General features: G+C 41.3%; 1 protein-coding gene across 1 annotated transcript in view; it reads left to right on the forward strand.

The window, feature by feature from the left end:
- Window positions 1-26040, forward strand: part of LOC122230234 (probable cation-transporting ATPase 13A4) — a 77305-nt gene that overhangs the window by 25577 nt on the left and 25688 nt on the right. Inside the window, exons 11-21 of the mRNA XM_042955989.1 lie at window positions 3276-3426; window positions 5056-5142; window positions 5365-5518; window positions 6668-6779; window positions 12197-12321; window positions 16840-17000; window positions 17826-17948; window positions 19161-19240; window positions 20707-20749; window positions 21140-21249; window positions 23606-23702. Coding sequence (XP_042811923.1) covers window positions 3276-3426; window positions 5056-5142; window positions 5365-5518; window positions 6668-6779; window positions 12197-12321; window positions 16840-17000; window positions 17826-17948; window positions 19161-19240; window positions 20707-20749; window positions 21140-21249; window positions 23606-23702 — 1243 coding nt within the window. The remainder of the gene's footprint in view (window positions 1-3275; window positions 3427-5055; window positions 5143-5364; window positions 5519-6667; window positions 6780-12196; window positions 12322-16839; window positions 17001-17825; window positions 17949-19160; window positions 19241-20706; window positions 20750-21139; window positions 21250-23605; window positions 23703-26040) is intronic.

The following is a 26040-nucleotide window of genomic DNA, read 5'->3' on the forward strand; positions in this document are numbered from 1 at the left end:
CCAGGCTCTGAGCTGTCAGCACAGAGCCCAGATCATGACCTGAGCCAAAGTCAGATGCTTAACCAACTAAGCCACCCAGGCACCCTGCAAAAAAATCTTAAAACTGTAATTTGCTGTCAGCATATTAGTGAGGGGCCTGAAGTTGACCCAGTGTACCTGATTTGGAGAATACCAGGACACGGTCCCTCAGGGAGGTAACATTCCTTCTACAAACTGAAGCCTTTCAGTTTGCCTGGAAGGAGAACACTGCACTGACTTGTGCACAGTGAGTTTCAGGAAGAGCAGCAGCCGTGAACCCGTAGCTAATGCACTCATTTTCTTTGGTATTGCAGTTCTGGAAACTCCACCTTTTGGGTGCAGGGCAACTCCTCCTTTCTGGCCAGAAAAGACTCGTTTTTTTGGCAATTTTCAGCTCGGGGTGGTATGATTTGCATGGCTCTCTTGTGTGGCCCTCTTGTGGGCATGTCTGACATTGCACCCCCCCCCCCCCCCCCGCTTTTTCTGGTCACTACCTCCACTTGCGAACAGAACACGAACCATCTGACTTTTACATTTTTTTTTAAATGAAAGTATTTCCCCCGTATCCTCACATCCTCCATCACAAAAGCATCTAATACATAAAAGGTACATTGTGGTTCTTCTTATATGCAGGTGACCTATAATTTATCCACAAAATATTTTAATTACATGTGTGTAATACATTGTCATATGAAAATATTATTTATAAGCAAGTGTATTTCCTGGGTTAACAAATAGATCTCAGTGCTTCTAGCCACTTTGGTCCACAGGAGAAACCTCTTATAAATATTAAACGTTCTCAAGTTCTTTTCATTTTGTCTCAAACATAGATTTAGATATAGACCTGGTCTTCCTGTTCATTTGTATGTTTCCGCTTCAGCTTCCACAAAAAATGTATGTATTTGTTCAAATACGTAAGCATCCTGAGAGTAGTTGGTCTTTTATTTATATTTGTGTTCCTAGTGCTGTAGCACTATACCAGGCACATGGGCACACATAACAGTTGCCCAGCAAATGTTTAATTAAAATGAACTTACTATGTTCCACCTTTTTTTTTTTTTTAATGTTCCATCTTTTGAATGCTTTTCCACTTATTGAATTCAGGCATCCTCTTATTCACAAAACTTTCTTTTCTAAAAGTAACCTGTCAGGGGCGCCTGGGTGGCTAAGTCGGTTAAGCGGCCGACTTCAGCTCAGGTCGTGATCTCGCGGTCCGTGAGTTCGAGCCCCACGTCGGGCTCTGTGCTGACAGCTCGGAGCCTGGAGCCTGCTTCTGTTTCTGTGTCTCCCTCTCTCTCTGCCCCTCCCCTGTCCGCGCTCTGTCTCTCTCTGCCTTTCAAAAATGAATAAATGTTAAAAAATAAATAAATAAATAAATAAATAAATGTAACCTGTCAAATTGAAATTAAAACATTGATACAATGTTTAAGTTATTGATTGATTAATTAAGCCTGCTACTCTTGCTTCCTAAAAGGAAAATTTAAAATTTGAAAAGAAAGATTGCCAAATTTAATTAATAACATCAGAGAAAACCTACTCAATACTAGGTAGAAGTCAGCATTTGACTTACAGGCTATTAAATATCTTCTTGTAAAAGGTAAGCTCATCTTTAATAATTCTTTTCCAAAAATTCCTGCCCAATGTGCCAGATACTTCAAGAACCATTAGAAGGCCACCTGGGCTACTTGAGCAGGATCAATCATAAACATTCAAATAAAAATACAAGGACAAGGATGAGAGAGAGTTCTATTTATTTGTTATAAAAACAAGAGTTTGGCCCAGTCCCCAGGAACTCAGAATTATATATTCAGAATTACGTAGCAATGGCAATATGTGTGCCAACTTAAAAATAAGATTTTTTTCCCTTAATCTGTGTTTGCTTTTCAGTGTGAGCTTAAGCATCTGTGTTAATCACGCTGCTGGTGATTGCTTAATGTGTACTAAAATACTGGGGGACATGTTGGAAACCACTAAGACAACTTGAACTACTGATACATAATAATAAATATAATCAACAGGGTCAGTAATCAGCCAAGAGGTTTTTGAACTTGTAGGGAAACTTGAATGAGGAAGCCAGGAAGAAATACGCCTGGATTATGAGTTAGCTCTGTGATGGGGAGGCTTTCGGGAATAAAAGCCTAGAGCAAACTAAGGCCATATTTAAAGAAATTCAGTGTCCATATCATGGGAAATAATAATCTGATCCTGGAGAGCATGTTTTAAGACAAAATGTGACACATAAAAACTTTTCCAGTAATGAGTAATTAGGGTGGTAGAGAGGTCTGGAAACTGCACATTGGAGGCACAGCTAGAGGTCCTATGTAGCCCCAGAGGAAAAAGAGATAATAGGGCCACAGCTGAGCTGGTCCACAAATCTGAAACAAGAGCATGTAGACTCTGGCCCCTTGGAAGCACCTGCCCCTCTGAGGTCCCCCACGTAGGATGGGCTGCTTTGTGGACCACCTACGGTGCTCCACGTGTAAGACATGACAGCGAGGCTTCAAAGGACATGCATCTAGTAAACCTGAGGCCACACTTGATGACTTCATCTCTGACTTAGTGAAAGAACCCTGCATGTGACAATTGGAGTTGTACCTCAGTAGGTTTTAGACGAGGCTAGTTTCTATAAAAAAATGATGGTGATGACGGACGCTAGATGTCAGGACGGAAGAGGGGGACAAAATGTCCTTTTCAAAAATGCTTTTTTTTTAAAGTTCTTTATCATTAAAGTCTTTTGGTTTTCCAGTAATTGACTCATTCATTTATTCATTCATACATTTGTTGAGTATCTGCTGTGGGCCAAACGTCAGATATGTTGGAGAGAAAGATGGAAAAATGTATGCCTGCCCCGAAGGGTTGAGTGAAGATGCACATATACACACACAGCCATACAATGAGCTAGCCTGTGCTTCTCACCACATTGGAAATGAAGCGGTCTGGTAGTTGGGGTGGTAGTGGATGTGTTTCAAACTAAGGGTGATACTTCTAGTTTTTTCTATACCTCTGGGATTAAATCAGTGCCAGAGAAAGAGCAAGGAAAAGAAAGAGTTTGAGACAAACCTCAAAGACCTTTCTCACGCTTGCTGAATTTATAGAAGAATAACGGCTAAATAAAGCATGATTAATTTGGGGGCATTAGAAGATGCATGCCAGTGTAACCATGCATGCTGCAGTAATTTTTCAACAGATATTTACTTCCACAAGCTCCATTTTAGCATGGATGGATAGACTGAAGGCCCTTCCCTTTTCTCCTTCAGGTTCCAAGAAGTCCACAGCTTTGTGTCCGGCAGGTCTTTGCCATGGGGCCCGCTGTGTGCGGCCATGGCCAGCTGCCACTCTCTGATTCTTCTTGATGGGACCATCCAGGGAGATCCTCTGGATCTCAAGATGTTTGAAGCCACCACCTGGGTAAGATCCTGCTCTGCAGATGACCTAAGAAGCTTCTTCAATGCCAGAGCAACACAGATTTTATCATATTCAATACTTTCAATATAGAGGTACATGCAGTAGTGATGGACAAACTAATCTAAGTCTGTTTTCCTCATCTGTACAATTTAACTAATAATAGTATCTCCATTGTGGAGTTATTATGAGGATAAATGGAATGATGCATTTAAAAAAAAATCCCTGATAGTATGCCTGGGACATTGTAGGTTAACCATATTCATACAATTATTCTATATCTTCCAACTCTTGAGACAACATAATTGCTGTATAATTATTTTCCAACTTTTGAGCAATGTCTGGTTGTAAAGTTTTCTAGAACATGGGGATTAGGAAACAGCACTGTCTCCACTGCTTAGGATAATTCATTGTTACCAAAAGTTTTATTCCTATTAAATGAATATTGACTTTGTTTCTAAGACTGGAAGAAATAAAAAGGGAAACCGTGAAAGAGCTTTTGTTGAGATTTTGAAGTAGATTTAAGAGCAAAACGTATAGTTCAGGACCAGGTCTCTGGTTTCCCGGTTCCAGTTTTGGCTCTGCTCTGACTGCTTGACCCTGTGAAGGCATCCCTCTTGTTCAAGTGTTGGCTCCCATGACCTTAAAACAAAAGGGCTTGATTTAGATCAGCAGTGTTCATATAAAACAAACAAACAAAATGAAATAACAGAGCTGGAATCTTTTCTCCAAAGGAAACCTATTCAGAAACATTCTATTAAAAAACCAACAGTTGGAGTTGCTGTGGTTGACATAGAAGATAGACCCTGTGTAATACAGGAAACGCTCGCCACAAGCCCACTCCTACTCCCGGAAGCCCTGTGCAGTTCTAGGCCTCAGTGATTCCCGCGTGCTACCCTGCTAAAGGAGACAGTCTCTAGGGTCCCCTCCAGCGCTAGTGGGATATGGCTCTGTAGCAGTCTGATATCACTCTGCCAGTCCCCCCATTTCTTCTGGGTTACTGTTTTTCTGTATCTTTAAGTAGGAATTACAATTTCCTTTCTGAGATTGTTTCAGCTGCTGGATGATATGATTACAAAGCATTTTGACATCTTTGGGTAAAAGGTTCCTTTGACTATAATTTAGAGTTATTATTACACCAATTACTGAGCGTTTACTGAACACTAGCCACGTACATCACAGTCCCTGCCCTGCCTGGCCCTGAGGACTATCGATTCAAATTAGACAGAGAAGGAAGGGTGGGAACAGTGTCGAACTCTGGGAAAACAAAGACAGTATGGTGCTTGCCTCACACAAGCCTGCCTCTTCATGCTCACTATTTTCAAGTTAAGCTTTTCAGAAGCGGAGAATGAACCTTTATGCAGCACATTCCAACAGAGAAAGCAGGATAAATTGCATGAATAATTTAGAGGTGTCTGCCTTGCAAGTTCTGTGGCATTTCCAATGCACTTCCCCCCCCCCCCCCCGCGCCCCATGGCAAAATAAGTCTGGTTCACCTCCATCTGACTGAGGGAGGTGACACTGAGAATACATCAAGGTGGCCTGAGGATTTTCTCAAAGAGGGGGTTTGAGCGTGGTATCAGTGGACGAATAAGAACTAAATCTCTACAAAGAAATATCCCATTTGTGAAACAGGAGATGGCTGTTTCTGGGGACGATTTCCACATCAAGGGAGTGCCAGCACATGCCATGGTAGTTAAGCCCTGCAAAACAGCCAGCCAGGTAAGCCTTGCCTGCTATCCACCCCCAAATGCCCAGACTCAAAGGGAAATTTTTGAAGGGAAAATTTTGAAGACAGACGTGTCTTCTTTGAATTCCATAGGTGAAAATTGCTAAGACCTTGCTTCCCGTATTTGCTAAAATAAGAATTGAGGGAGTAGTGAACTCTTGACTAGCTAGAAGCTATGTTGGTATGTCCCTCTCCATTCCCCCTCCCTCAACCAGGTCCCAGTGGAAGGAATTGCAATCCTGCATCTGTTCCCATTCTCATCAGCACTGCAGAGGATGACAGTCATTGTCCAAGAGATGGGGGGTGACCGGCTGGCATTCATGAAAGGTGCACCAGAAAGGGTGGCCAGCTTTTGCCAACCTGAGACAGGTAAGCGAACAGACTTGTGATTCAACAGACGGATCTGTTATTTCCAGCCCAAATGTGTCCCATCAGCACATGATCTATAAATTTAATTGCCTACTGGCCATTGCTAATTCGGTAACCCAACTGGCATCCCAAACTCAATACTTCTCTTTCTCACTTCCTGTATTTTCCATCTTGGTGAATGGTATTACGAATTTCTGCCGCTACTCCCAATTTAGGACTCGGCCCTGATTCCTCCCTCTCTTTCAGAGCCTCTATTTTATCAATTGCTGATCCATGGCCCTCTCATTCCATCCACCCAGACCCTCATCACCTTTCCCCTGGATCACTTCAATGTTTGGTAAATCCTGGTCCCAGGTTCCCCTACTCCGATTCACCCTTCATACTGTGGCCAGATTGGTTTTTCCACCACATAGTATAACCCTGTTGTCACTTTCTTGCTGCTATTCTTTCGGTCACTTCCCATAGGTTCCAGGATAGTCTCAGACTCCTTTAGGATCACACATAAGTCCTTCATGATCTGGATCCTACCACACTTTCCAGATATGCCTTGCCACTCCTATCCTCTCTCCTCATGCTTCCCCCGAGTTGAACTCACTACTCAAGTCTTGCTGTCTTGTGTCTCTATGTCTGAGCATATGATGCTCCCTTGGCCAAAATGCCTTTCCTCTTCCTTCGTCTACCCACTTCCCGCCAGGATGATACAAGCACCTCGAAATGTTTCCATAGCACACTGCAATTGCTTAGATCTCATTACACTGGCAATGATCTCATTCCACTGGTTGTTACTAACCCGACAGAGATCTTTAAAGCAGGGTCTGCCGTTCAGTCTCTGTAGAGCCAATATCTGACACATACATGGTAAGCAGACTCTCAATGAATGCTTGTTGGTCAAACTGGAGAAAAAAGAATTACACACGATTCCCATCTTTTTTTCTTTTTTCTTTTTTTGTCCTGCTTTTTTCTCATTTCAGCTTCACTGGATCCCAACCCTGACAGTATAATTATATCTAGGGTTCTCACTGACTTATTTGTGTATCTTTTACGAGGTGTGTTTTCTTGGGAAAGAGTTGGATCTGTTTATAAAGAATTTTTCCACCGGTACCAGCGGAATAAATGTTGCATACTAATCTTGCCTTATTTTCTGAACAGTACCAACTAGTTTTGTTAGTGAACTTCAGATTTACACGACACAGGGCTTCCGGGTCATAGCACTGGCCTACAAGAAGCTAGAAATGGATCATCACACCACTGCCTTCACCAGGTAAGTAGGGAGGATTTGATAAAGCAGAATGGTTTGCTGGGCAGTGGACTGGGCAGTGGACTGAACAATACAGCTTGCTGGATTGGTGTGCATAAAATGTCTCTGAACTTGGTAAACAGGGATAGAGTCATCCTTGTCCTGCCTCAGCCACAAAGCTGATGTGAACCCTGGGAGAATTTCTGAGAAAAAACTGTATAAACTATAAAATATGACATCATTGTACAGCTTTGTAAAAACAGACATAGGAAAATAACCAACGTTTCAGAGAGTTTGAAATTGTGGTGACGACCCCGTTTTGAAACAAATACAAGTAGCTCATTTTTTGTTAGAGTTAGTGAATTAGTTGCTAGAAAACATGACATCTGTCTGAAAAACAATTGATAAATTTGCAACTTAATGAAACAAATGAACAGAGCTTAGACTTACACAGAATCAGAAGAGCCATTCAGGAGGTAGTTTTGAGATGTAAAAGAGGTGCCTAGAAACTAAAATGGACTCCAGTATTTATGCGCTCATATTTGTTGTTGTATTTTCCACCATTTATAGGCTACCTTGTTTATTTCACCTTCACTGCCATGTCCAGTACTCTGTCAGCTTCTGGGGGTAACACTGCTGTGGAGATAATCAGGACTTATTTTGTTATTTTGGATCTTGAATTTGGGAGGTCTAACATACTTGTGCTCAATCCTATCAGATTCAACACTCCTATTGTCATTATATTTTGTACCACTTCCTTTAAAATAAAATTTGTATGTAATTTGATCAGCACGTATTTTCTATAAGAACTGGGGCGTCTGAGTGGCTCCGTTGGGTGTCCAACTTCGGCTGAGGTCATGATCTCACGGTTCGTGGGTTCAAGCCCCGCGTCGGGCTCTGTGCTGACAGCTCGGAGCCTGGGGCCTGCTTCGGATTCTGTGTCTCCCTCTCTTTCTGGCCCTCCCCGACTCATACTCTGTCTCTCTCTGTCTCTCAAAAATAAATAAAAATGTAAAAAAAATAAATAAATAAAAATTAAAAAAAATAGAAGTAAAGACCATGCCCTGTTATATAGTAAACATAGAAGCAAACATGCAATTCATGACAAAAAGTAATATTTCAGTGAATGCTCAGCTGACTCCACTAAATCTAAATGAAGCGATATGTTGCTTGCCCCTGTGTGCAGAATCACTGTGCAGACTGATACAGGTGCATTTACATATTGGAGTTGCAAATACTGCCAGCAGTCTTGCTTGCTGTCAGGGAGGTGACTCTGAAATGGTTACAAACACTTGGTAAAACTGAATCAAACAGTATAATCTCTTCTCACTTTACATGGCAGTTACATTTCTGAAAAATTCAATAGAATATCAAAAGTGTTTAAAAAATACTTTGTGTTTATATGTAAAACACAGCATGGGGGAAGTATAACAATTTATATTTGTTTAATATAATATTCGTAGTATTAGATATGCTATAATAACACAGATACCATATAGTATAATAATAGTACATTATAAACAGTATAACCCAGTACTGAAAGTATAAATGATTTTTTAATGTCCATGAATGGATGACCTGTAAAATATTCAAGAGGCATGTGAGATGCAGGGGAATTCTTCATGGTGCATTGGTCATTGCAGGAAATCTTGCTTGGATGCCTACAAGGTTTCCAAAATGCCTTCTAGAGGCAGCGCCTCTCCTGCTGAAAACCACCAACAGGGTCCAACTCTGTCACTTTGTGAATGGATAGTGGGGTCCAGAGGGGGAAATGGCTCATCAAAGATTACTGAGTATTGGAGTCCTGAGGCCCGCTTAGATTGATCCTTAAAACTCAGGCTATTACAACTCTGGGTATTTGTTGTAATTTAATTGACTCGGGCCATTAAAGTTACTCAAGTCAGAGAGCTAAGAGTGTGAACTTTGAGACTGGATCTCACATTTGAAGGAAACAAACAAACAAACCTGGGGTCAGGTTGTGGCAGAATTGGGAATGGAACTTTGTTTCTTGAGAACCCATTGACAGATATATATTAAGACTCTGGCTATTCTGCTATTTCTGATGATTATAATAAATAGTTGCATATCTACCAGTTTCAAACTCATGATTTTTGAGCTGGTGCATATAACAAAGCACTAATGGTGAAGACGGATAACCAATAGGGAATTGTGAGGGCTGTGGCACACAGGAGAGTACATGCCTGGGCTAACAGCATTGAAATTCCAACGTTTCAAAGTCTGGCAAGATCTAAACCCTTATAGGATCCAATAGGATCTAATCTTAGGTTGTCAATTTGCCCCTCCTGTGCTAAAACCACATCACCATACATCTACTCCTAGCTTAGTTAATTTACCTAAGCTTTGCTAATCCCTAATTAGAGCAGAAAATTTTTTCTTGGGTGTGCGTGTGTGTGTGTGCATGCACGCGCGCAGAGTGCTTCCAACCCTGATACCATAATTTCTTTGAGGGTTCTCAGCCCACTTTTTGCATATTTCAACCTTTAAAAACAGCCTGGATTCCAAGGACAGGAAATGTAATCTCATGGATGACAATATCCCCTTTGCATCACATTCCCCATTCTTGATTATTTTTAGATGCGTCAGGAGGAGATATACTGTCTGTTCAGGAAGCAGGAAAAGGTAGCTCACTATTCCAGGTTGCAGAGCTTCAGATCCCTCAAGAGACCACTTCTTCTCTACATCTTGATTTATATTGAAACTCATGAAAAGAAGAATCATGTAGTGTTAGGGCTAGAAGAGATCTTGGAGATGCATTAGTTTTACTACCTTCTTTTACAAAAGAAGAAGTAGATTAGCAGACAGAGAAAGTGATTTGCCCATGGTCACACAGCAAAGGTAGTGGCAGATCTGGGTTAAGAACTAGTTAATATCCTGATTACTGTGCATGGAACCCTATGAAGGCCATGTGCCGGGGGAACCAGAAACATGAGTGCCGGGATAGGCTGCAGACTACATCAGATGGCTGACTCTGTGGCCATTTCCTTGACCCAACCTGGTGCCTTGTGGTTGGCTTATGTCATATCTCTGAAAATAGCCAAAGCCTGAGGTTTGGATACGAGGGCCACTAGAAAGTTTGGAGGACCTCATTCAGTCATCAACTAAGTTATCCTTCAAAGAGTAGCTCAAATATCCCCTGTTCCAGGAAAGTTTCTCCTATCACTGTACCCAGAAATGATTACACCTTCCTATCTGACTCCATAGGACCATTATTTGTACCTCTTGGTACTTTTCCCAGCCTTCCATACAAACGAGGCAATCAAGTCCCCCTTCTCCTCCTGGTTAAATGTGAAATCCCCAGAATTAGGGGCTACTGTAGTTTCTGTACATTCTCTCCCCCTTCTCCTCAGCCCTGTTCCTTGCCCTCATTTAGGTATTCAGTAAATGGTCATTCACTTGACAGACTGACTGGCTTTGCTTTCCATAAAAACTCTTCTGGCAGCAGAATTTCTGAAAGAGAAAATACATTTTCCTCGGCTGCTTGTCAAAGAAAAAAAAAAGGTCACATCAGGCATCAAAGCATTTCGACTAAGGGAACCCTGGCTGAGCACTTCCTCTGTTGGGCGCCGTGCACATGTTGTTGAGCCTGTCTCTGAACTAGGCAGGCTTGCCCTCAGGTTGTTGAGACAGATCAGATAACAAAGAATGGCAAGAGGTATATAAACAAATAAAATGTGTGCTACACTGAGCTAGAGGTAAGATCCTGAGGGAGCAATTATATTTACCCCCATGGGAAGGTTTTTATGGGGACGGGCCTGTGAATTGGGCCTCGGAATAAAAACAGGCAGGGTTTCTTCAATGGCAGATCATGGTGAACTTACAACCTTTTCCGTAAAGTAAGAAAGAATGTCTCATGGCAGTTCAGAGCAAATATTTAGAGATGGTTGAGTACAGAACATAGCCATGTTGGCTGGTCCACCTTGTCAGGAGGTTAGGGTAGGTGAAGAATTTAGTGATAGGTAAAGCTGGAGAGATAGTTTGGAACCAGATTATGGAAAGATTTCAATGCCAGGTTCAGAAGACTGGGGAATGCCTGGAGCGAGTAGCGCAAACTGTGCCCACTTCTGACCACTCTGGTGGAGGTGTTAGCAGGGTCCTAGAAGCATGACTAACTCTAGTTGATGCCGCTGGCTGACAGGAGACCCAGCTGTGAGATGCCCGTGGCAAGTAGGGCAAGGTGGGTCCTGCTGGGTGCTGCTTTCACCCATATTTCAGACAGAATTAGGCAATGCTGGTATGTTGCTCTTGTGTCTGCTAGAGGTGTCTGGGTCTCAGATAAGTGAATCATGGCAGAATTTTTGGAGCTCCAACCCCAGATATACTTCCCTGCACTTAATCCTATGGAATGTCTTGGAAATTTTACTGAGGTGGACGGGAGCCTCAGAAGCCCCTCTTCTTTCCAGAAACATTCATACTATATGCAGAAGAACAATGCTCTCCACTGAGGGAGGAAGAGAGGGAGGAGCTTGGCTTTAAAATAGGGGCTCTTTTGGGATGCCTGGGTGGCTCAGTTGGTTAAGCATCTGACTCTTGGTTTTGGCTCCGATCATGATCTCAAAGTTCGTGAGTTTGAGTCCTACATCAGGCTCTGCATTGGCAGCACGGAGCCTGCTGGGGTCCTCTCTCTCTCCTCTCCCCCACCCCCTACCGCCCCACTTGTGCTGTCTCTCTCAAAATAAATAAACTAACTAACTAAATAAATACATAAATAAAAATAAAAGAGGGGCTATTTTTTGAGTCTGAGAACTCCTGGGGCTAAAATAATATTGCTTATAGGCTTGGATTCAGGAGAGACTAGCATTTTATTTTATTGTTCTTGAGTCTCACTTACTTTTCATGTTTCCATTCTAGAATACCTCTCTGGGGGTTGCTAACAGGTGAGGTGTTGGAAACCAGACTAGCCACAGCAGAAAGAAGACTTGGGGTCATTTAGTTCATTCTCTAGGAAGGTTAAAGTAAATCTTTTGTTTAGTAAATACTCTCTCTTCCAATTGATTCAGTCAGAGAAAATATCTCAGTATCCTTCATGTCCCTTCCTGTCTTCTTTCTGCATATTTACTGGCACATATTCAGTGTTTAAGGAATGGTGCTTAAGTGGGTGAATGGGAACCACTTCTGATAGGATCATATTTGCCTTTGCTTTGGTTTTGCTTCCCCTAAGAAAGACCACATTGTGCTATTTCTTTTTTTTAAATTTATTTATTTTGAGAGAAAGAGAGAACCAGCAGAGGAGAGGGTGACAGAAAGGGAGAGACAGAATCCCAAGCAGGTTCCATGCCATCAGTGTGGAGCCCAACGTGGGGCTCAATCTCATGAACCATGAGATAATGACTTGAGCCAAAGTCAAGAGTCGGATGTTTGACTGAGCCACCCGGGCGCCCCCATATTGTGTTATTTCTGTTCAATTATATATATGTTTCCAGGGACAAAGTAGAAGCAGACCTGATATTTCTGGGATTGCTCATCTTGGAGAATCGGTTGAAAGAAGAAACAAAACCAGTTCTGGAAGAGCTCATCTCTGCCCGGATAAGGACTGTAATGATCACAGGTATATAACAAAGTTGTACATGGAAACAGAAAGAATTTGATGTGGAAATAGACAAGATCCATTCATTTCACAAAGACTGTTGACTACCTACTGTGGGTGGGACACCATTCTAGGTGTTGGAGATCTGCAACAGAAAAGGCAAAATTACTGCTCTCACCAAGTTTCCATCCAGGTGGGATGAGATAGGAAATCAATCAGTTGATCAAACAAGCAGCTGGCAATAAGAGTTATGAGGTACATAAAACAAAACAGGGTGATGTCTTAACTGGCTACTTTATATGTGGTGTCCTCTCTGAGAAAGGCCATTTGAAATAACCCCTGACTGACAAGAAGACGTGGGTCAGGCACAGATGACAGTTTTTGTTAAATGTTAGTAGGAAGAGAAATGCTTAGTCAGCATGGTGTGTAAACTACCCTGAAGGCCCATTTATTATTCTGGTGGTAAAAACAAAAACAAAAACAAAAACAAAAACAAAACAAACAAAAAAACAAAACAAAAAACTGTCCCCTGTGCTTCTCTCAAACCCCAAATCAAGGGAGTGGTGAGAAAGGATCATGCAAGAAAAGTGTGTGAAATTTCTTAATGAATGCTTCTTAGTGGAGAATAGATCATTTCTTCATGTGTTCAAATTTAAGTGTGTGCCTTTCTTTCCCTGCTTTCCAGTCAGGTGCATTGAACTCTGATAGTTGTGTCGCCAAGGTACACTATTTCCCCACCAGAGCCCTTATTCCCCAGCCCATTTCCCCTGAATCCAGCTTCACTGTGGGAAGCTCTAGGATACTTCTACTTTCTCCTCTGTACCTCCCACCTCCCATTCTACCCCCACAATACAAGAGACTTAGGGGTCCCTTTTACCTTCTTCCTTTTTAGTCCCTCAATCCAACTTGTAGGTATTGCTGAGCTAATTTGCTACTTAGAATTGCCCTTACATCATGACCCGTCTGTTTCAAAAATCTTTATTTAGCACTTATTTTACACATTTCCATAATCTATCCTTAGTATTGAGATTTAGGTAGAAATAAGGACGCATCACTCTGTACCCCGCTTCTTCACTTCTTCACTCATATTGGAATTTCTGTTCTGTTTCTTTGCTTGCTGGGTTAAATTTTTCTTCTCAAGGCTTGTCCTTGGATAGGATAGAAGGATGTTATGGTCTCTAATTTCTTACATACCCTGGAGTATCTTTCTTGGCTCTGACAGGTGAATGCCGTCTTGTCTGGGTGTAGGATTTGGGGGTTATAGTCCTGTTTTTTCCTTAATGATCTCTAGGTGTTATTACAAGTCCAATGCCAGTCCACTGTAGGTAATTTATTCTCTTCTGTATATTGTCCTTTTCTTCAACTTCGGAGTTTACAAATACTGCCAGAATATGTCTATATGTTTGTCTTTTTGTCCCATTGATTTCATTAACTAATTAAAAGTAAACACTTTTAATCTATCTTCTTCCTGTCAGGGAAAGTTCTTCTATTGTTCATTTAATTATGGCCTTTGCTCTGTCTCTTCTTTTTTCCCTTCTGGAATTTCTGTTATTCACATGATAGGCTTTCTGGATTTATGTTCTCAGTCTCTTATCTTTTTTCTTGTTATTCTCACATTTTTATAATTTACCTCCATGTTTTAAGATTTTTTTTGCATCCAGTTTTTCCAAACCATAAACTCAGGTTCCAAAAATGACCATTATCTCCTTCAAATTACCTCTTAATGTTGAGATCTGAAATCACGTTTTGGGGTGGGAATAGCTCTAGAAAACCTTTTTTAAGGGTGGGGGGGCGTTAGAGGAGAAGGGCTACATTTGAGTTTTCTTAACTGCACTTATTATTTTTAATGAGATAATGCAAAGTTTTTTTTCTTTAATGTGTAGAAATGTTTTTTTTCTTTAATTTTTGAAAGAGAGAGAAAGAGAGCGTGCGAGCAGGCGTGGGAGGGGCAGAGAGAGAGGGAAACACAGAATCTGAAGCAGGCTCCAGGCTCTGAGCTATCAGCACAGAGCCTGAGGTAGGGCTTGAACCCACAAACTGTGGTGAGATCATAACCTGAGATGAAGTCGGACGCTTAACAGATTGAGCCCCGCAAGGCTCCCGGAGTTACTGCAGGTTTTATCTATCTCCAACAACTGCTCTATTTTGTCTGTCATGTGTTGTTCTGGTTGTTCTGCCTGATATTTTCCTCTCTAGCTTCTGAGACTTCTAAAGTAGGTTGTTATATTCTCTGTCAGATGACTGAGGCTCAGGCGTGGAACTTCTCAGGTAGTGGATGGCAAAAGTGTCCTGTGCTGCAAAGCAGCCCAACTATTGGTGACCTGCTGAGGCATTGTGGACACTTCTTCGCTCTCAGGGCTCTGGCCTCAGGGTAGAGAAACTCCTGCCCACCGTTAGCTCTTCTGGGCTTCCTCATACGTACTTTGGTAGAGACCTGAAGAAAGCCATGTTAGGGATAGGCAGTCAGATGTTATTTATTGTTCAGTGGTTGCTCTAGCAATCACATCTGTACCTACCCTTTCAAGAAGGCTTACAACCATGAACGTCCTTTGCCTTCTCTCCTTTATGTTATGGTTGTCGCGTATATGACAATGAAAACCCCACCATGCCATGTTAAGGTTTTCACTTTCAATAGGCACGAGTTACACACAAATGGAAGAAAAATAGACTTTTATATTTACCCAGATCTTCATTATTTCTGTTGCTATGTTTTTATTCCTAATGTTAGAAGTTTCCCTCTGGTGTCCTTTCCTTTCAGCCTAAAGAACTGTTAGCATTTCCGAGTATGTCTGCTAGCAACAAATTATCTTAGTTTCCCTTCCTCTAAGAATGTCTTATCTCTCTTTCCTTTCTGAAGGGTACTTTCAAAGCTTCACAGTTCTTTCTTCGGCACTTCAAAGATATTTCACTGTCATTTTGCCTCCATGTTTTTTGATGACAAATCTGTAATAATTTGAGTAATCATTCCCTAATATATAATGTATTATTTTCTCTTGCCGTTTCTAAGGTATTTTCTATCTTTGTTTTTAGAAGTTTGATTGTAATGTTTCTGGGTATGGATCTCATTGAGTTTATCTTACTGGGATTCGCTGGGCTTCTTAAATCTATGAATTTAAATCTTTTACCGTATCTGGGAACTTACCTGCTTTATTTCTTCAAAATATTTTTTCCTGTTTTGATTCCTTTCTCCTTTCCTTCCTGGACTCTAATGACATGACTGTTGTCATTCTCCAGTCTCTGTTCTTTTGTTTTTTTAATTTTCTCTCCGTTTTTCAGATTGTATAATTTCTACTTACCTATCTTCAAATTCACTGCCTCCCTCTCCTGTCACCTCTATTTGGCTTTTGAGAGCATCCAGGGAATTTTTTATTTCAGTTATTATATTGTTCAATTCTAAAGCAGTCATTTGGTTATTTATAGAGTATATATATTTTTTTTCTCTTAAGAACTTCTATCTTGTCATTTATTTTAAGAGTGGTAACCTTTACCTCATGGAGGAAGCTTATAACAGCTGCTTTAAGAACATTGGTAAATTCTAGCATCTGGGTCATCCTGGTACAAGCAATGGTTGATTGTCTTTTCTTTTCTTGAGAATTGACCACATTTTCCAGGTGTTTTATAGGTTGACTTTCTTGAACATTTAAAATATTATAGTGTGAGATTTCGGATCTTGTTAAAATCCCCTGGAGAATGGTGAGGGTGATTTTTGTTTGTTTGAGCAAGCAAAACTATAGGACATGGGAGGTGATTCCTATCATAGTTCAATTCTTGAGGCTTCTACTCTCCTTCCCTGGGTTTATTCTGCACATGCACAGCTCTGGGTTGAGTTCACCCAGTAAGTTAGTCTGGTTGTCTAGCTGTCTTCCTTTCCAGGGTCTGCCCCATAGTTCTTCAGCCTTTAAGCTTTTTCTTTTTCTAGTTTCTCTGGTCAGAAAGACTAAGTTTCTTTTGGAGTTGTATTTAGCATCCTTCACAGCACTGGGACTGGGGTTCACACTCAGGTCACACATGTGAGAGAAAAAAATAAAACCAAGAATATCACCACCTTGTAGATTATTTCTCCAAATTTGACTCCCTTCCACATTCTACCTGCTTTTGTTTACTTTTCAAAGTCCTCAGATAGTTGCTTTTTGTATTTTTCCCATAGTTTCCCATTGTAATCAGTGGGAGAGATAGATTTTAGTGGTCTTATTCCAATTTGGCTGAAAGTGGAAACACCTGGTACTATATTAAATCAGTAGGGTTTTGGTAAATGTTTACCAAGCTGAAAAATGATGGAAATAGATTTGAATTTTGCCTTTTTGTTTTTTCTTTCCACTCTCTGGAAAAACTGGTGGGTTATGAAGTAACCAGATAAAAAGCAATAAGAATCACGAAAGGGATCATGGATTCATGGAGAATCAGCATGAGAGAGACTTAGAAATTATTTCTTTTCACACCTAAAATAAATTCTGGACTCCTTACCCTAGTTTTCCAGGCCCTGCATGAATTGGTTCTATCTTTTCAACCTCACCTTGCTATACCCTTCCTTTCTTATAGGTGACAATCTTCAGACCGCAATAACAGTGGCCAGAAAGTCTGGAATGGTTTCTGAAAGCCAACAAGTCATTCTGATTGAAGCGAATGAAATCACTGGGTCCTCATCAGCATCTATATCTTGGAAATTAGTAGAAGAGAAGTCCATTGCACACAGCAATCAGGTACACCTAAAAACAGACTTCTCTAACTTGGCTCATAGTGTTGACTTCTGAGCAACTTTGACTGGCAGAGATGTAGAGGTGACCTAGGGTCAACAAATTTCCCCAAATGTCTAACACCTATGCAGTTCGAAGAACTCATCCATTTCTCATACTGTTCCTACTGAGCTTTAATGTATAGTGTCGTTGTGGGTCCTGGAAAGGATCCATTATTTTAAGTGTAATAATGTTGGCCCTATAGGAGAAAAAATGTAGTAAGGGGGACTGTGAATCTAATTTCTCATCCTCCTTTTGCTTGCTAACCATCCCACTGGGTCCTAAGGAGATTTAGTCCCTGGGAGAGAAACTGCTGTGCACATTGGAAAATTAGACTATGTCTTTGGGCTGGGAAAAGAAAGTTTTATCCATGTATTCCCAATCATTCAGTATCCTATCTCTATTGTGTCCTTGTGGAACAATATTAATTCTGTAAGAAAAAAAAATGGTAATTTCTCACTTCAGGGAGAGATTTGTTAAGCTGTAGTGCTTTGTATTTTACGCTTGAATTTTGTGAAATGTGCTCTTCTCTGGGACTCACCAAGATCAAATCAGGATGAGAACAGGACATGAGTGTTATTCTCCTATTCACTAGAGGCTGTGATGTGCAAAGATTGATCCAGCAAAGACAAAGTGTTTCTCTGAGGAATTGGTGCTGGAGTGTGACTCTTAAAGAGAGACCCCAGTCTCTCTTAAAGAGAGAGGCCAGTCGTCACTGCCTCTCTCTGATATACTTGTGGTCCTTTACCACTCTATCAAGTGTCTAAAATAACTTGTGTTTTGCTTTTGCAGGATAATTACATTAATATCAAGGAAGAAGTCTCTGATCATGGCAGAGAGGGAAGTTACCATTTTGCCTTAAGTGGAAAATCCTTTCAGGTTATAAGTCAACATTTCAGTAGCCTACTCCCAAAGGTAAGTTCTAAGAGGGTTATCAGTCTCCCAGTAAAGATGCCAATGAAGTCACTTACAGAGCATGTTCTTAAGTAATTTCAAACTTTTAAGTAGGTAAGAAATACCTATTGAATGTGTCATAAAGGGGCAAAAACATTTTGTTGTCTCATTTCTAGATAGGTTTAAAATTAGTAAATTTGATTAGCCCATTTCTCACCATCTAGAGAAATAAAGTATTAGGAGCTTCTCAAGTCATAAGGATTGCTTTTGGGTGGCTGTCTTCATACTGCCATGGTGAGGGGTCTAACGGTGAAGGGGAAATCCATCAATTATAGAGGAAAGCAGCCCAAGAAAGGAATTCTGTTAGGTTTTTGATAGAGAGTCTACACAAGAAAGGGTCAAAGATAACAATTTTCTGATGAAGAATAAACCCATAGCAGGGGCAGGTAAGTTATATACATAACAGGTGGACAAACTAGAGAAAGATTGTGTCTAGTGTAATCCAAAGATAAATTATTTGTATTCAATTGCTTATCATCTTAGGCACTGTTTAAGACAAAAAGATTAAAGACTAAGCTGAGTTACTTTCAAGAACAGCAAGGAGCACAGAGATCTAACAGAAGAATTCAGACTCTGTAGAATAAAGCTCAGGTGGATGGAGCTGGTATACATTTATTATATCTCCAAACCACCAATGTTCCATAGCCAAAATTAGACTTGGGATATCAGCTGAGCTCCACAATTGGTCAAGCCCAGATGGCATGGTTAAATCAAAGACCACTAATTGTCACTATTTCATCATGAGGCTGTTTTTCCTGCTCGTTCTGAACAATTTTCTGAGAAGCTGTTGCCTCCTTTCCTTTCCCTAGGATGCTGACCTCTCGATATCTTGCAATTTCTCATACTCTACTGGTTCAAGATTCCATTAAGCTCAGGAATTTTTGACCACTTTCTTGATGGCAGTTCAGCTAAATATCTGAAGGTCATCATTTTCATCCAATATTTTTATTAAGCAGTCATCTTGACTGATTTTTGGTCTCCTTGGTCGCTTACTTGATGACCAAGGTCTCAATGTCTTAAAAATAAAAAATAAAAAATAAAAAAGACTTCTTGGAAACAAATTGTGTTTTGCCATTCATGGATGTTATTTTCCAGTCAGCCTTCTAAGTATTATCAATTATCTCATGTATGACCAACTGACGTGATATAAAGTTTCTCTTGGGTTCCTTACAGATACTGATAAATGGAACAATCTTTGCAAGAATGTCTCCTGGGCAGAAATCCAGTCTGGTGGAAGAATTTCAGAAACTGGAGTAGGTTCTTTACCAATTCAGGTGGTATGAAGTGCCTGGAGCATGACAGTCAGGGAGAGAGTAAGAGGTACAAGAAGTCCCCTAAGGCAGTGGTTCTGAACCTAACTGCCTATGACAGTCACCCTGGGAGCTTTGAAAAAATAACAGTCCCAGGACCCCACTGTCCAGATATTCTAATTCAGTTGTTCATGTGGGGCTTGGACATCAGTGTTTTTTCAACGCTCCTCAAATGGGTCAATTTTGCACCCAGAGTTGAGAACCACTGGACTAGAACATATGGGACGTGAAAGTGTGTGGTGAGAAATGAACCTGGAAGGATAGTTTGAGTTCAGCTCCTGAAGGTACAATGACAATTTAGACATTATACATTATCATCACAGCTGTGACATAAGGAGATTCGTATGGCAAGGGATTCACATAACCTTAAAAATACTGAAATATTTATATGGCAAAGTATCTTCTCTGTCCTGAATCAGAATAATACTTCTCTTTTAACACAAAGGATCTGCATTAGAGAATAGGCAGTTCAAATAAAGTGCCCATCATTTGAGACCCTTTATTTCCTGTTAACAGAACCCATGGAGTCCTGTAAGTTTTCTTCATTTCTGGTGCTGGACCATATAGACATGACTCCTAATCTTTTTCACTCCCACTTCATCCCCCCTGATTTAGTCACTAGGCAAGCTTCTTGATTCAGAAAGTCCTGTCTTCTTAACTTGGTTGAAAACCTAGATAGTAAACTAGTTGCCTTCATAGGACAGTGTGGAAGGCAAGTACAGCAAATCCTATAAATACTGTCAGAGCACTCCTACCTTAAAAAGCACACTATCCATAATCTTTGTCAAGAATTAAAGCCAGCAGGATGCACTCACCCTCAAAGAGCGATCCTGACGCAGGAATATATTTTCTTTCTTCAAAGTCTGGGCATTTGTTAGTTGAGTGACTGCTAAAATGGCAAATTTCCTGCCCTGTTACTATTTACAGCACCAAGTAATTTTCGTTTATTGTTTTAGAAATCAGAAGACACTTTTCCCTACAGCATCTCACTGAATACTCACAACACTTTGTAGGAGAGAAAAATAATGGCCAAAATGGTCAAGTGATCAGGTCAAAGATCTAGATCTGGCTTCAAATCTGGTGCCCTCTCCACTGTGCCATGGTGTTATGTCATATAATTGTGAACGTCCCATTTTACAGCCAACAAAGCTGCTTTCTAAGCAGTGAAGTACAGAGTCTCCCTGAAATGCTTGGAGTCAGGATGGTGTGCTGGGTTTCCTAATCCGTCGGGGAGCTGTAGAGTCACACTTTACTTTTAGTCAAACTGGACCCTTCAGAAAACTCCCTTAAAATAAAGAATCAGAGTGTCCCCTAAGTAACGAAGTTCATTTTATTATTTTTTTTAATTAGAGAAATGAGCAGTTAAAATTGCTTTGATTTCCCCTACAATTGACATGGCTCCCTTTTAGTTACTTTGTAGGTATGTGCGGTGATGGAGCCAATGACTGCGGGGTAAGTAGCTGCCGGTGTGTGGGGCCATAATCACACCAGGACACACCAGGACTTACACTTAATTGCACTTGCCTGGAGTCCTTTAGACATAATATCCCTGGGATACACTTATCTCCATTCTTCTTGATGGAAGAACTGACGTGGAAGGGTTTGGGAGGGTTTTGACCAAGGCCGCCCAATGACTCAGTGATCAGTATACTGACTTCTTTGGCCAGATGTCCCAGTGTCGTCTCTTTGTTATGCAATAGGCAGAACAAATTCTGGTCCCCTCCTGGCTCGTGCTTGGGTCCACGGGCCATCCTGTAGCTAGCTTGACAAGCTTTTCCTGTGTGGCCTCAGGGGAGACATCTGTGAGTGTGCAAGCAGAGTAAGCTGACTCTTTGCTTTCAGGCTTTGAAAATGGCTCACGTGGGCATCTCTTTATCAGAACAGGAGGCATCTGTGGCCTCACCTTTCACTTCTAAAACTCCAAACATTGAGTGTGTACCTCACCTTATCAAGTAAGTAGATGCTTTCCACCAGCACTGTTTTAATCTCTCTTGACTTTTAAGTTCAGATCCCATTGTTCGGCCAGGGAAACAACGGAAATTTTGTGTCCCTGGGTGGGGTGGGTGCTTTGCAGGACAATGCAGTCAGCCATTCTACTCCTGAGTGACTTACCAGCAGTTAAAAATAACTGTGGGAGGGGCGCCTGGGTGGCTCAGTCAGTTGGGCGTCTGACTTGGGCTCAGGTCATGATCTCGCGATCTATGAGTTCGAGCCCCGCATCGGGCTCTGGGCTGACAGCTCAGAACCTGGAGCCTGCTTCGCATTCTGTGTCTCCCTCTCTCTCTGCCCCTCTCTCACTTGTGTTCTGTCTCTCTCTGTCTACCAAAAATAAATAAATGTAAAAAAAATTAAAAAAAAAAATAATAACTGTGGGAGAGTAGTGGCATAATGAAAACCACTCAATAGGTTATCTTTAGAAAATTGGAATCTGGAACTTTTTTTTTAATTTTAAAGTTTGTTTATTTATTTTGAGAGAGAGAGAGAGAGAGAGAGAGCATGAGCAGGGGAGGGGGCAGAAGTAGGAGAGGGGCAGAGAGAGGGGGAGAGAGAGAATCCCAAGCAGCCTCCATGAGCAAAACGGAGCCTGACTCATGGCTTGAACTCACAAACTGTGAGATCATGACCTGAGCTTAAATCAAGAGTCAGATGCTTAACCCACTGAGTCACCCAGGCACCCCTGGAATCTGGAACTTGTAACTGCTTTGAAAGTGTTGATCTTATTATTGTTATTTTTACATATATCTCCATAGGTGCTTTATAATGGGGGGTAGAGACAAACTTTCCTTTCCCCGATTGCCCTCTTTTCCTCTTGCCTCTTTATGCTTCTTTGGAATATCCTTCCCATCCCCAGTTTTCAAAATATTAACTCATCTTTGCTGCTTCTACTAAAATCTCCCTTGGTGCTTTATCTGTACCTCCCAGAAGATGTACTTCTGCTGTATTTTATTGGGATGATAGAAATGGTTAGCACTGTGGCTGCTTTGGGTGATTATAACTAGCATGTATTTACAGCTTGTGAAGTGCTTTAATACCCATTATCTTATACTTCCAAACAGCCTGGAGATGTCGGAGTGGTCACTATTTCCTTTTACAAATAAAGAAATGGAGGTTTAGAGAACTTAACTGAGGTTCCCAAGCTCACACAGCCATATAGGATTAGAAATTATGTTAGAACTGATGGTATTTAAATGTTTTCTCTACAAATGTCATACTATTCCCACCATATTAAAATGATGATTTTGCTGGCTCCTCCCAAATTTTTAAAAATTTATGTGTGTATTTGACAAATATTTATAGAGCAGGCACTTAGTGCCAGGAACTGGTGGAGACCCTGGAGACCCAGAAGCAAGTAAATCACACATTCCTTGACCTCATAAAGCTTTATTCTGGTGGAGAAGTCAGGCAATAAACACATACACAGATAAATCAAGGGTAATGGGAAAAGTAAGAAGGTGGCTGGGGGGGGTGGAATTGGCTGCTGCAGGTGTGTGGCATGCGAAAACCCTTTCTAAGGAGGTGAGAGATGACGAGAAACTACCTTCTGGTAGAGCAAATGACAGCAGCTGAGCCCCAGTACAGGGAAAAGCCCACTCTGAAATCAGGCTTTGGAATCCCAGGAAAACATTATGACCAGAAGCAAATTTAAACTCGTTTCTTTCCAATGAAAGTGATAAAAGTGGCATCTCATAAATAATCTATTTTATGCTTTAAATATATACCATTTACTCCAAGTCCACCAACAGTAACGGAAACAAACACGTTCGTTGTTTTCAGTCTATTTAAATTCGATATATGATGTATTTGAGCATAGACACTGTTTCAGTGCAGTTTTAGAAAAAGCGGGGATGGCCAAATGATTTGAATGAAATGAAACACCTTCATGAAAATAGCCCCCAAGCCTGCAATCTTATTTAAATTCCTTAGTTTACAGATGAAGAAACTGTGACTGACAGAAGGAAATGACCTTCCAAATTACACTTGTGAGTAGGTACGAGCTCTAGGACGCATCCCCAGGTCCTCTGACTCCGCTCTGACATGATGCCCACAGAGAGCACGAGGCTACCATGCACTCTGGGCTCTCGAACTGGACCAAGGCTGGGGGGCTGGGCCGGGAATTGGTCTTTCCTGAAAGTCTAGTCGTTTAGCATACTGACAGGACACAGCTCGCTCTGGCTCGAGGCTATCCAGTCTGTCAGACAAACTGTTGAATAATCAGGCTTTGGAGTGTTTCTCCTAAGCTCAGCTGAACAGCAGAGGCACTGACCTTTCTTTCCATCTCCTTACTCTGTCCTTTCTTTGCTTACACAGGGAAGGACGTGCCGCTCTCGTTACCTCATTTTGCATGTTCAAGTACATGGCTCTGTACAGCATGATCCAGTATGTTGGTGTTCTGCTGCTCTACTGGGTATGACTGGTGACCCGAGCTCCTGGTTAGAACTGAAACAAGGAGTTGCATCCTCCCAACCTGCATGCCTCTTGAGGAAGAGTGCACGTGGGGGAGCTTGGAGGACCAAGGGCCCCTCTGAAACTACCTTTGTGGTGAAAGTAAATCAGAAATAGATGCACACAGGAGAAGCTGAAGGTGTCAATTCTCTGACTCTCTGACAGAGACATTTTGTGTGTAGTAGTAGCTGAAGATCAAGGCATAGCACTTTCTCGCGGTTGCTTCTGGCTGCTTGGACGAGGTCTCCATCTTCTCTGTTCCAGTGTGACTCTACCCGAGCGTACCATTCAGTAGCGAGATGATCTGGGACTGGGGAGCTGGTAAATGTTTCAGAGCCGCTCTCCCTGGGACAGCAAGCCCTGGTTATTCATGTTTGCTGATTTCCGTGGTGTAAATATGCCCACCATGGCTGGTTTCGAGCTGCCTGCCTGACGTCACTGAGCATGGAGTTGGGAAGAGATGTGCACATGGCATGTCATTATGTAGTACTTGCACCCCAGAGTTAGAAGACTTGTAAATATCTTAAAGAACATAGATAACAGCACAATGTAGGAAAAGGATTAGGAAGTGCTGGATTGGGGGTATTTATTAGCTTTGTTTTAGCATAATGTATTTAATGGTAGATTTGTATAATTTCAGGTTCTATAATGGCTGTGTTTAACAGCCAGTTCAAAAAAATAATCCCTGAAAACTTTGCAATCGACTCTCATGAGCGAGTATAAGCAGCCTACTGATGATTCGTTAGATTCATCTCTATGTCCTGCCCTCTTGCTTCTGGGCTGAAGGTTTCAGTTTTGTTATTTTCAGATTGCTTATGTCTTTTCCCGCTCACAATGAATGAGATGGAGAAGGAGAGGCTGTGCACAGAAATTTGGTCCTATTTTGGAATCCCAACAACTCATGCTACAAACTAGAGTTGAACTTGGGTCATCTTGATCTCCTTTCCACTAAAAGGGGGGCAAGGAAGCAAGTTACTTGAAATCAGTAAGATCTTAACCTTTTTTTCCCCAAGAATATCAAGGATGCCTTATCAGGACTTGCTAATAACACCCAAGACTGCAAATAGTGGGTTCAATTATTCTTTTTCCACTGGTAAAATTTGGGTAAGATCACCACACATTTGTCTCTTGTTACTACTGGGAACTCACTGTCCTGTTGTTCCAGACCAAACCCTGACTTTCTGCTAGCAGGTAGAAAAGAGATCAGAGATGGATCTAGTAGAGTAAGACATCTCCCTCAACAGGAGGATGTTGATGTACAAAGGACCCAGCCTAGAAAGCACACAAAGGTGGCCTCCTGGTTGGAGGGGGTTTCACAGCCTTATCTTTGGTACTTCTACCAACACAAACAGGACCCTGGCCACACCTTCTTCTTGTAAAATCCCATGTTGCAGGAACAAAAATGAATGCAACTGATGTCAGACTTCATCCAGAGGGTCACAACATTTTTGACCTGCTTTCCTTTTTCTTTTCAGGAGACAAACAGCCTTTCAAATTACCAGTTTCTGTTCCAGGATCTGGCCATCACAACTCTTATTGGTGTTGTAACAAGTAAGACATTTTTGAAACTTTCTTGGCTCTTCCAGAAGGGCTGGTCCACTAGGAGGGACACCAGTTGCAGCCTCAGGGATATGGGACTTACGCCCAAAGGTCCATTCAGAGAGGGAAAAAGGAAATAAGAGCCCATTTGTGAGTCTTGGATTGAAATAAAAGTATTAGCCATGGAAAAGCTGGCTGGCTAGTTATTTTTCTGTTTTCCACAAAAATACGGGGCTTCCATAATGGTCATTAAACTTATTTATCTATTTATTTGATTGTTTGTTTATATTTTGGGATAATTTATTGCTTTTCATTTTTTTTAAATATAATTTATTGTCAATTTGGCTAACATACAGTGTGTGCAATGTGCTCTTGGTTTTGGGGTAGATTCCTGTGGTTCATTGCTTACATACAACACCCAGTGCTCATCCTAGCAAGTACCCTCCTCAATGCCCATCACCCATTTTCCCTCTGTGTCCACCACTCCTTCCCCCCACTACCCTCAGTTTGTTCTCTGTATTTAAGAGTCTCTTGTGGTTTGCCTCCCTTCCTCTCTGTTTGTAACTATCGATTCCCCCTTCCCTTCTCCCATGGTCTTCTTGTTCAGTTTCTCAAGTGCACTTTGAAAATCAGGAATGCTGTCTTCAGTATGCTTTCAGGTGTAATTATAGTTAATATATGCCCAGTTTATAGAGGCTGGATAGCTTTTATGCTTTAGATCTTTTTTTTTTTTTTTAGTTTATTTATTTGCTTTGAGAGAG

This window comes from Panthera leo, chromosome C2 (genome assembly GCF_018350215.1).
Source record: "Panthera leo isolate Ple1 chromosome C2, P.leo_Ple1_pat1.1, whole genome shotgun sequence".
In the NCBI taxonomy this organism is placed as follows: Eukaryota; Metazoa; Chordata; class Mammalia; order Carnivora; family Felidae; genus Panthera; species Panthera leo.